At 37.3% G+C, this 12,489-nt stretch overlaps 1 protein-coding gene across 1 annotated transcript in view; it reads right to left on the minus strand.

The window, feature by feature from the left end:
- The window catches only part of LOC306763767 (GDNF family receptor alpha-2-like), a 60,258-nt gene that overhangs the window by 3,639 nt on the left and 44,130 nt on the right, over positions 1 to 12,489 (minus strand). Inside the window, exons 5-7 of the mRNA XM_079250664.1 lie at positions 7,441 to 7,553; positions 6,238 to 6,378; positions 1,691 to 1,803 (exon numbers count right to left, since the gene is read on the minus strand). Coding sequence (XP_079106790.1) covers positions 1,691 to 1,803; positions 6,238 to 6,378; positions 7,441 to 7,553 — 367 coding nt within the window. The remainder of the gene's footprint in view (positions 1 to 1,690; positions 1,804 to 6,237; positions 6,379 to 7,440; positions 7,554 to 12,489) is intronic.

Below are 12,489 nucleotides of genomic sequence, written 5' to 3' on the forward strand. Positions count from 1 at the left end.
CTGCCTTTTTTTCCCAACAGGACTCATACCATAACAACACTTCTTCAATTTATCTGCTGTGGAAGTTTGACAAGTTTTAATTGCTAGGCATGGTTGTTGAAGAACACAGGGCCGCCCAAAATGTCCCTACCAGCTCCTTCTCTAATTATAAACTTCCTGCTTGAGTAATCACACGTCTTATTGTTTCCTAATTACCATTTTTACAATAAATTAAACACCATGCTGCAGTGAGACAGGCACCGAGCAGTGCATCAGAACTGGCAGACACACACACATACACACAAAACCTTTGGAGAAAGCATCATCCATTCTCTCTCTCCACAATCCTCTCCAGCTCTCTGTCTTCAGTACCTTTCCCAAATATATACAGTGTTATTGTTATCAGTAGTGCTTGTTCATTAATTCTCCTCTTTGCAACATTTTTAAGGTTTTAATTTGCTGTCTTCTGAACAATGAGGGTTTCAGCGTGAAGCACAATACTGAATGCCTTGGGTGAAGTGTGACCATTTAATGGCTGTGATGTGATACATCTTAATGGGAGTCATTCATTCTGCAAACAAATTGGCATTCATAAACACTGCACAGTGCTTGGATTTGGATCTGTAATAGTCACTGAAAATTGACATGAACAATAACAGCAGCAGCAGAATGTCTCACAAAGCACTTTTTTATACTTCTATGTCTAATTCAGCCAAACTGGGGGACTGGGTCTCCTGCAAAGGTGAAAAACATCATTAGTTATACATGTCACGGTTTCAGTGCACATCTAAACTACATCTGTAAAACACAAGAATATTTGCGAGGACCTATCAAATTCAACAGAAATGTGTGGGAATAAACAGTCAAGGAAAAGCTCTTCTGGGCCTAAGGTGCAGAGTGAAATATTTCATTCCTGTTCAAGAGAAACAGAATAAGAGTTGGGGTCTCTGGGAGACAATTTGATGCTGTCATCTTCGTATTTGTATGAGGAAAAAAAACTACAGTTCTATTAAAAGACAAAGATCCATGCAATTCTGCAAGACAACAAAACATGATGTTTTTCTACTTCAGACGTTAAGCCCAGTTTCAGTTGAGTTCACTGCTGTCTTCGGAGTAGTCGACATTTAGCAGTGAACAGGCCCTCGGCCAGCATTTTAGAACCTCTAATCCAGATTAAATCCCCCACCTCCCATTCCTTTGACTATTCCATTGTCTAAGAGAGAAAAATAATATTTCAACCACATGTCATCATCTTGGTTGTGGCATAAAATGTCTTATCATAAAGCGTCTGTTTTGATGTGCCAATGGCTTTAACAAGCAGAGAGATAGACTGTGATTTGAATGGGAATGGTGCTGCATGTTGCGCTTTAGGATTTTGTAAAAGTACAAAATCCCCCTTTCATGGATACAGAGTGGAGGAGGTTTTTGTGGTTTGTATTGCAAAAGTGTCCATTTGAACAAATTTATGCAAAGAAGTTTCTGGAAAGTGTCGGAAATGTATGGATATATTTAGACTGTAACAACATCAGCAACAAAAACATCACATCTGTTTAAATTTTACATAATTCAGTGACATATATATGATATGACACATCACTAGAACCAACCGCCACGATAAGGCAGTTAATAATGACTTGGCATCACATGTTGTATATATGTGAAAATATTTGCAATACCCTACATACTGAAACAAATAATACAAGACTATTACCTTTGCGTTAGTGAAAGAGGGCTCCAGTTTGGCTGTCGCTGGAGTGCTTGGGACAGTCACAGTTTTGTCCTGTGTACTATACATCTCATAACCAAAGGCCTGAATCGCATTTCCTGCAGGGACAGAGAATAAAGTCATTTGTTTTTGACTCCATCCCAGCAAGAAGCCGCCTAGCAGACAGACAGCTCTAAGTCAACTTCTTGGTCCCCTGCCCAATCTTCGGGCAATCCAGGGAATGAGGGAGGGCAGAAGAAGAGACTGAAAAGGAAAGGAGAAAAGGAGAAGTACAGACAAGAAGTCTTCTTGCATTGTCAGTATCCTTGAAAATTTTATGCAAAACTAATCACAAAAACAGAAAGTTATTTGTGAAATCTTTCACTAGGGGCGCTGCACATGAGTTTACCGACTTACAAAATGGCAATGGCTTTTGTTTAATGTTGTAAGATGTGCTTTCTTGTTCCCTGCCTTGCATATTTACCTGTCAATTTAACAAGTAATTATCCCTCTAGAAGGGAGTCCTGCTGAGGAACGATGGAGGAATTGATCAAATACAAACAACTTTGGTTCATGCTCTTTGCTCATTACAATAACACTGTAGTGTTGCAGTAGTCAGTCTCAGACTGAAACAAGCTGACCAAATAGTGACACAATGTCCACACTTGAGATGATGAGTCCTAATTCCGTTGCCAGCGGAGGATGGCAATAGACTCGTTTAAAAGTCACAAATCAATCAGTTCAAACAGAAGACAGGAGTCTGTGAATTCATTTGAGAGCTTGTGTGTCTGCACCTGGTGATATACGGTATGCATATGTGCAATTTTGAAAGTATGTGCATGTCTGCAAAAATGTGATAAATCCCTGTTCAGTCAGCTTTTTAGTTAGATATGGTAAAACAGGGGCTGAGTAGCTTTTCATTGCTCATCCGTTTAAAACACGAGGCTTGTTTCTCTCTGTTCAGCCAGAGAGAAGGCAAGGCATGTAATTGCTTGGCAACCACCTCCATTATAAGGTCAGCATGCAGAGATGACTTTGAATAGATTTATGTGACTGATCAAATTCAAAACACTCCCAAACAAAGACGGAATGGCATTTCCCTGCTATCACACAAATGACAAAATGGGAAAGTTGTGGAATGCACATGCTTAATCCAATCGTCACACAAGCCTTGTACCCCTGATGCATGGTCTCGTAGATTTGTGTGTCACATGCTCTGTCCACCTACACAAACTATTATATAAGGTGCAGCGAAACAGAAAAAATATACACACACATGTAACACAAAAAAGCCTTCATCATTTTATTTTTTATTCTACTGGATACTAAACAGAATGAAAGCACAGCAGAAACTAGAGCTCATCATTTAAGCCTCAAAACTTCCACACCAACGATAAAGAGCTGGTAGAGAACCACTGAGACATGTAATGCTACATATCTGTTTGTCAGGGTTGGCTAAAGCTAGCTTTTTCCTCACAGATTCTCAAAGATGGGGGGAATAAAGTCATAAATCAAACTAGATGACTGGAGGGCTCCCGACCAGGATATTTCATTGTGCCCAAATGTTCCACTCAGTGATTAAGCTCATTGCCGAAAGCAGTTCATTTTTTTAATGACTCTGGACAAATTTTCCCTTAACCCCTGGGCATAGCCTGCATTGTCCTACCTGCAGGGGAAGATGAAGTAAGACATAAGGGAATAGAGAAGAATAAGAAAATAGATCAAAACAGGAGGGAATCAGAGTTCAGACTGTGTTTGACTGTCATTAATAATCCTTTTAGCTGGAATGTTTTCTGTTGGACTCCCTGCATATTTTAGTCAAATGCATATGCTAAAAGACTTCTGCTGAACGACTATTCTTTTCTCAAATATCATAAGGGAAAATGGAAAGCATCTGCTTTTCACTTACCCATCAATTTAGTTTGTCACTCAGTGTTTTCTTTCGAACAACAAAAACACCTAAAATAAAAGGTTAAAGTTGAATTAGAGAATATTGGGGTGGGGGCGTTTGATCATTGTTCCTTTCATTAAAAATGTATGGCTTACTCGGCATGAAACCGTTTACTAATTTAACATTTTCTTATGATCTGAAATTTAATTACATTTGTAAGAGCTGAATGGTGTTATCGAGCTGGTAATGAAAATGAAGGAATTCATTCTCTGAATAAAAGGAGTCCTTTGTAATCAAGTCATGCTCAGCCAATATCCAACATAGTTGTCTTTCATTGACCAGTAAGGTAACCAAACTGCAAAACAGCAGCATCAACAACTAAAAACAAACAAACAGATAAATGAATGAATGAATAAATAAATAAATATAATATAATATAATATAATAATAGAAGGTAGGCAAAACAATTCATGTGCAACAAGCAAGGGCTGTATTTCAACAACTAATTTAAATGTGTAAAAAATGTACCCTCTTTTACAGGTAATACTCAAATAACATAAATATAATAAATAAATATAATCAACTTGATATAAAAAGTCAAGTTAATAGTATATATAATAAATAATATTAAAACAAGTCAGATCAGAATCCTGGAAAAAGTAAATTCACATTTTTATTGCATCTTATAATCAGGTAATGATTGCAGATTAAGCAGTAATGATTAAATCGGTTTAGGAGAAGTAAAACCTGTCTAAACTGGAGTTTTTAGGTCTTCTTTTTTTTTATGTGTTTTATTTTTCACATTAGCAACGATAATTTTGCTGTTATCTACTATACTCTATTGTTATATTAATAATAATTTAAAAAGGCCACAATTTTGAGCAAGACCGACACTCAGCAAGTTCATATTAGACTGTTTGATCATAATACAGGGTGATGACAAAAAGTCATTTCTACTAAAGGGAACAACACCAGCTTCTTTAGTCGCAGCTGCACTTAATGTCAAATGGAAAAGTATCAAAAAAGCCATTTTTTCTTTGTTGTTGTTGAAATATGACATATTTATCTGCATTATTTAAAAAAAGATAGTTTTCATCTTTAAATATGTTAAAAATGTAACTTGTCCCCTTCTATGTTCATACACATCAAGGTATGATCATCTGAACCAAAACCTGCAGTAATTTTATTTAAAATGCTGAGAGAAAGCCAGATTTGAATCCTGCTAAAAGTCCTTCCAGTGATTTTACCAGAATTAATGAAATTCAGATGATGACTGCATTATTTCATAAGAAAAAACATTTCTAAAGTTACTGTGTATTTATTAGACGCCTTAAAGTAAAATAACAATAATATTAGGCAATGACTGGTAGAAAAATAATTTACCTTTTGCTTTTATTTTGAAACGTTTTTATTCATCTTTGCAACTATTGGTCATTTTTTTCAAAGATCACTGGCTTTTATTAAACTCTCTCTGCACCCTAACTCTGAGACTACGGTTGTTTTTCATAAAATATCATTTTTATGTGTGGTCGGGTTGAATATGTGCTGTAGCATAAAGCAAGTTTGTGTTTTTGTGTACACCTCCTCCCCTGGTGGAAGTGGAAGTTTATCTCCTGTTCCCCTTGACTGCAGAGAAGAGATGCTGCATTTTGTGTTATTTTTCAAGACGCCTCCTCAGCTCCCAGCCTCATCCTTCATACTGCACACTCAGCTAAAACGGTAACCTAGCAATCTATTGAAATGGTCTGAAAGCATTATCCACACAATGGAACATGTTAAAGGCAATGGTGTCTTGTAGGGCTGATGGCACTGCTCGCTATGCCGTAACAAGGAAGGATTTCCCTATATTTTACTTTCGGGTATAAAAAGAGCATAATGATATTTGAAAATAGCCGTTCCGTCATACTGCACCATGTGTGTTGTGCGTTATAGGTACAAATGATTTATATTTTACTGTAGTCTTCCCTATTATTCCCTTTCTGCTAGCCTGTTCCTTTTTCGTGACATCCTTTCCCCATAAAGGATAAGCGCGTTCAGATTAAATGTGAAAATGACATGCAAATGGTTTCTTTTGTATTAATGTCTGAGCAGATCTTGCCCACAGGAGGGATGAAAAGTGATAAAACAAATTACTTGCTTCTGAGAAACTAAGAAAGTTTAATTCTAACTTAATCAGTGAATAAAGGGGTGTCTAGAAAAGTTGTGTCGAACTGGTTTTCTTTAGAACTTCAAGCTCATCTTTCAATGCATTCATCCATCTTCTTGCTCATTAATATTTTCAATATTCTAATCCATCTAGTTTCTTTTTTTTTTTTTTTTTTTACCATAACCAAACAAAATTGTGTATTTACTTGTGTAAAATCTAAATATGCCTAATTGATTCAGTTTTAAAAAACTTTTTTCATGACATTTTATTTTGTCTCACACAACATCTACATATCTCGAAGAGTGCAAAAGCACAGAAAAGCAGAATTTAACATGAAATCATTAAAGCTGCATTTGGATCAAAATTCATGGCTCACACATCTCTGGCGCGTTAGCAAGAGTAACTACTGCATCGCACACTTTTGCTCTCATTAATATTACATGACGATTAGACCCCAATCAGTTGGAAAACACATTTCAGATGTATGCAGAGTCAGTGTGTGTCGGTTTGGCTCACTTAGACATGTGTTGTTGGTGAAGTAGCGCTGGAAGTTCAGACATTCCGCCTCCTGGTTTCCACTGCCTTTGCAGGTGCACCACGGGGATATGGTCCAGTTGGAGACACTGCTGTCAACGTAGTTGGGAGTAATTTCTGTCCCTGTAAAGGCATCCACATATATACACATTAGGACAAACCTCTATAGGTCACTAATGGACAATAATGGAGCACATTTATTGCAAGTCGTATGTAAAATAGGTAACAAAATGTTAGTCACAGGAGTGGAATAAAGCTGGTTGAATTTGCAGGAACCATTCTGTAATGCTTCATTGAGATGTAAAAAGGCAATTATGTAATACATTTGTTGCAAGGTTGTTGTTTTCGGAAGTGTGTCCCCTGTTTGAACACAACACTACATAACTAAAACATTTTACTTTTCAAATGTCGATGTCACCGCTGTTCACGGAAGCCATGATTGTTTAGATGCACTTTAGACAGCATTTTCCAGACAAATTCAGAAAGTTTTGTAACATGTTATCACTTCAGCAAGCATTAAGCAGAGAAAAAGTAACATGAATAAATATTTAGTTCAAATTCACAAATCTTTTAAAACCTCCATGGCATCACCTATGTGCTTTGTTGCATACTGGGATTGGAAAACATGCATGCACCAGTCTGTGCACATTGTTTGCACAACATTTATTATGAGCAAACAGATGGTTGTTGAGTGTTTTAATTAAGTAAACACTCTCTCTGTGCCTCTACTCCCTAATTTACTTCTGGTACTGAGCTGATGTCCAGTATGCCGGTGGAGATATCAAGCCAGAAGGGAAAAGAGAAAAATGGAGTCTTACTCCTCGGCCTTTCTGTAATAAAATATTTTAAATTGCCGTCACATTTTACACACACACACACACACACACACACACACACACACACACACACACACATATATATGTATATATATATATATATATATATATATATATATATATATATATATATATATATATATATATATATATATATATATATATATATATATATATGTGTGTGTGTGTGTGTGTGATATATATATATATATATATATATATATATATATATATATATATATATATATATATATATATATATATATATATATATATATATATATATATAGCTATATATAGATATATAGATATTTATTTCTAATTTGATACAGTGCAACCCTGTACTAACCGATGAGCCTTGCATAAGAGGCCAAACAGGCTTGGTGATTGTCTTGATTGGGACAGGTGCTCAGGGTGTGTGGTGGCATCCAGCAGTTGTCTATGTAATCAACCCACCTAGACCTGCAGACACAGAAAGAAGGGAGGTATAAACTCAAAGCACATGACAGATTAACACACACGAGTGTTTGCACAAATTCATGTCAACTCCTCAAAATTTTGACTGCATTTATACTAGTTTGTTATCAGAAACAAACTGGGAAAGTTAAAGCACCATCTGCTTCCAGGTTGCCACAACAGGTGCTCTAAACAGCAACCACTCACTTATACCACTTATATCAAGTTATTGTGTTAGCATACATAATTCCAGTGGTGATGAATTTGTGTTTAAATAAGAGACGACCTTGCATGTGTTTTACAGTTGTATAGCAGGACATCGCAACTGTTTCTCAAAACGTCTGTTTCACCACAAACCAAAGGGACTGATAAAAATAGTAGATTTTGTTTCAGTGTGTTTGTGATAAGAGCTTTAAGTCTATGGAGGCCCCTCGGGTGGCATCGCTAATCCACTTAAGTAGGTTTATTGGGGGAAACGTGTGCAAAGTTGCCCTGTCTGTGCTACTCACATCACAGCTGCCCACTAAGTGAATCACAGTCACTGCACATTTCTTGCTCTTTCTTTCTTCTCCTTGTCATGAGTCATCCTCCCTGACCTGCCCTGACCACTATTTTCAGCTTGAGGTTTAAAGGGGTTGCAACGTACCTCAGGCTGGTTGGTGTTGAGTGAACAGAAACAGGCACGTACCTGTATGCAAACACCAAATGACTTGGAGCTGCTGCTTGCAAAAAATGTTATTTGGCTGATTGATTGATACATTTTGGACACATTTTTAGAGTATAAATGGATATGGTATATATTTTTATAAATATTATTCTTGTCTTTTTTGTTTTTTGAAATTTTCACTCCATGGTCAGGCTCCATGCCCCACAATATGCTGGGATGATCATAGCTGTCCATAGCATGTCTCAGTGTCTCATTATGACTTTTACTTTTCACCCTGTGCACCTAATGCAAATAAATAAATAAACAGAATAAAAAGATGAAAATTGTGTCTCTTTATGCGCCTCAAATTGCCAGTGTCCTCTTTACTGCTTGATCAATTATAGCTATCTGAAAGATAAGGTAAAAATCAGGGAAATGCGAAGGTTTTTTTCATATAATGTTCTTTTTGGTATAAAGGCTGTAACATGTAAGTGAGAAAAAATATGGGGGCCTATGCTAATCTGTATGAGTCTGATACCATTTTTTTTTTTTTTTTTACTTTTGATAAACAACAAAAACAACTTCATTCTAATTTAAAAGTTAATTTGAATAAAGTTATAGATGGAAGGTAAGTTTTTCCAAGCTCACATCTAAATACTAGCTTTCTTTTTATTTGTAAAATCAGAAAAAGGGGAAATAAATTAACAAATGTATATTTGCTTATATTTTCTAAGCCCCTGTTCTAAATACATGTAAGATCCACAAAAACTAAGCTGACTAGACATATACGCACATATTAAGCCCTAAAGTGCATTATTTTGTGTGCAGGTTTGACTTGATTGGCTTAGCTAACTTATTTCCTTTTTTTCCACTATATTATACCACAGCTTTTCAGAAACCTTTATGCATTGTAAGGGCAGTATTCAAAATATTTTGTATTTAATAAACACAACAACAAGTACAAAATGCCGAGGGTGCAAGCTCCTGTTTTTCAAGGTAGCCAAATAAACATGGAATGTCAGAGAAAATTACATACTTCCTCCTCGTTCAATATTCATTACATCACAATGGCACTGCTTGATCACTTATTCATAATTTTCTACCTTTTTTCATGAGCTTTTCAAGTAATTGGATTTGATGAGATGCATTTTAATGATACTGAGCCTCAACCTGCATGTTTATCAGCTAAGAAATAATCGATTGTTTCCACAGGAAGGAAGCTGCCATTAAGGAAACTTAGAGAGAACGATACATGCAGTGATAGGACAGTCTATAAGTGAGAACTTCCACAGCAATGTGCTGCTTTGTTCCCAAGTCTGCAGATAATCCACGCGTTTGGCTGAAGGGGGATGAAGGGTGATGTGATAACAGTCGCTCTGTCTTTCTGTCTGTGCTTTTCTTTCTATGTCATTGACCAAAGTAGAAATGCTGCCAGTGTGATGTGATGATTCTTGAACCTCCAGCAGCAAAATGCACTCAGATACACTTCATTACCTCAGCTCCATCCCTCCTTTCAAACCAACCAGTTGGCATGTTGCTAACTTTACATGTAAAACCTTACTTCAGAAAACTGGACATGTGTTTCCTCATATACTGAAACACTCTCAAACTGACTCCCACAACACATCGATAGCTTTGTGATATATTAGAGGAAAAGAGTGCCAACAAAGGTAAAATTATACCCCTCAACATAATTTCACCTCACTTGAAGATCTTTCTCATCCATTTTTACCTCAGAGTGAAAAAAAAAGGCAATTTTACCTTCCATCATGCAACAGATGATAAAAGAGAAAATGAAAAAAAAAAAAAAGGGGGAGGAAGAACAACTTTGTTGTGCCCACACAAAGCAACCTTTGGAAACACATTTTTCTCATTCTTATGGGAAAAAGGTTCTTCTACTTTGGTACAAATACACAATGAGAATGTCAGATTTCTGTTGGAGCAAAATAGAGCATGGAGGATTAAAGAAACTGAACAGACACAACTTTCTTTTTTAGCAGTGGGACTCTTTCAGACAATGATGGCTTAAAAACAGTAATTTAAAGTTTAGAGAGGTGTCCTGACTGTTCAGACAATGGTGATCCAACACCAGGATGCTGCACATTTCATGGCTTCTACGGACTTTCCATTATATCTCGGCAGAGCGCCTCTTGCTGCTGAAATTACAGGCTGTCTAGCTCAACAGAGTTTTAAGGTCATTTCAGCCACTCAGCCCCCAGGGAAGAGGAGAGGGGGCCCCCACAGAGGTAGACTTCTTTCAACCAACCTGACACTTTAAACACAGTCATTCGGGTGAGTGCTGAGTGCCTGTCCATCTGGCTTGGCAGTGATAGAAAACTAATGGCTTTTTGTATGGATTCTTATTTCTATCGCTTGATTGCCACGATAAACAATGTGACTTAAATCAGATGAGTGTTAGTCCAAGAAACTATTTCCGAAGCAGGAAAGCAGGAAGAAAAACAGTTATCAGACTCAATTAAAAAAAAAAAAACAGTTCCATCTGGTCCTGTGTGAGACATCTCCTCTGCGCGGCTCCTATAAGTTCCAGCTCTTCTGCACATCATAATTTCTGGTAAGTGAGAAGTTGCAGCTGCTCACTCTTATCACTCCTTTCAGTCTTCAGCTTTTAAAGGCTTTAGAAAACCATATCTTTCACTCATCTCCAGCAAGCATCACAACAACCACGAAACAATAGCTAACAACATACTGGGAGTTACATAAAGCAAACAAGAGAAAGAACAAATGTTTTTCTCTGTGGTGACCCCTCCACCCCTCATCTCGCCTTTCTTCTACCATCTTTTGTGTTCCTCTGACCTTATCTCTCTTCCTCTCTGCTCCATTGCCACTTTCATATAAACCAGTTGCCCGCGAAGCTTCAAACGATCGCATGTAAACTCATGGTGCAAGAATTCAGTCAATGAGCCAACAGCTTTGTATGTCCTTTTGTTATCTGGCATAAACCATAGCGGCAAACGACACACGCAAAACTGAGGTTTGATGACTTTTGTCTTCTGACACTAACTTTTTCCTGTATTGTACACAACAGCTCAGTATGTCATAAAAAACATTACAAAACTCCTTCCAGAACCGCGTCGTCCTTGTGAGTGAAGCGCTGTATCTTTCCATGAACAATCTTCAGTGTCTTTTCCTCGTGTTCCCTGTCCTGCATTTCTGCTGATGACGCTGAGCTCCTCCACCGCTTTGGTCAGAGGTGATAGTCTGTTTTTACCTCACAGCTATTTTCTCTAAAATGTGTCAGAGGGACATGTCTTTTTTTTGGCATCACTGTGCTCATTGGGATTTTAAGTCAATACTTTTAAAGGGCAATGTGGACAGATGGCATTCAGTCAAAACACAAGTTGCTTGAGCTCCAGTCACATGGCCCAACCTTTTGGACCCTTACTCAGCAGAGAATTTAAACCAACAAAAACTGACTGGTGACATGACCTCCCAGTGTTATTGATGAGAAAATCCAAGACACAAAAGCCACATTCTGAACTTCAGCATTCCTTTATTTGAGACAGTTTTTATCCTTTTTGATTTTGTTTATTTTACCCATTTTAATATTTATTCCTAATTTGAATAGAATTGTTTAGTTTTTAGCAGTAGCTAAAAACTAAACAATTGTTTTACGTGTTATAGTTTACAGACCACACAAATCTCCTTTCCCTTTCAGACTGTTTAACTGATGTAAACATAAAATACAACACAATTTCAATAACTAGTGATTTTAACATACACACTGACAACAACTCTAATTCTTTTGTGAAGGAGTTTTAAAATCTTTTAAACTATATGAGTGTTACGGCTGCCTGTATTGCTTTTCAGTCTACTAATTCTGAACCTTCAGCTGGGATTCCTGCTCAAACACAGCCCTGATTGCTGCCTCCTGGCTGGGAGTGGTCCTTCATGTCACCTGCTCATCTCCACCCTGCTCACTGGATAATTGGAACTCCAAGCTCAGCTGATTCCACTAATCGCCAGGACTTAAAAGACAGCAGGAGTCCTTCATTCAACGGCTACCACTGGCTCAGTAGTGGTCTGCCCTCAGATTGTGTTGGGACTGAACTGTTGTATTTTGGGAGGACTTTGACAGAGTTGCGTTATTTTTCTGTTGTGTTGATTATTGTCATGGTTCTTGACTCGTGTTTTTGGCTATACAATCCAGTCCTGTTATATCTTAGTTTTTGTTTGGAATAGTTAAAGTAGTGCTGTATTTTGTTGAACTGCTTTATGGGCTTGTTTGGCTATTTTGAGGCCATTCCTGGCCTGTTCTTGCATCGTCTTCCCCCTTGG

Source organism: Telmatherina bonti (assembly GCF_933228915.1).
Source record: "Telmatherina bonti genome assembly, chromosome: 13".
Classification (NCBI taxonomy): Eukaryota; Metazoa; Chordata; class Actinopteri; order Atheriniformes; family Telmatherinidae; genus Telmatherina; species Telmatherina bonti.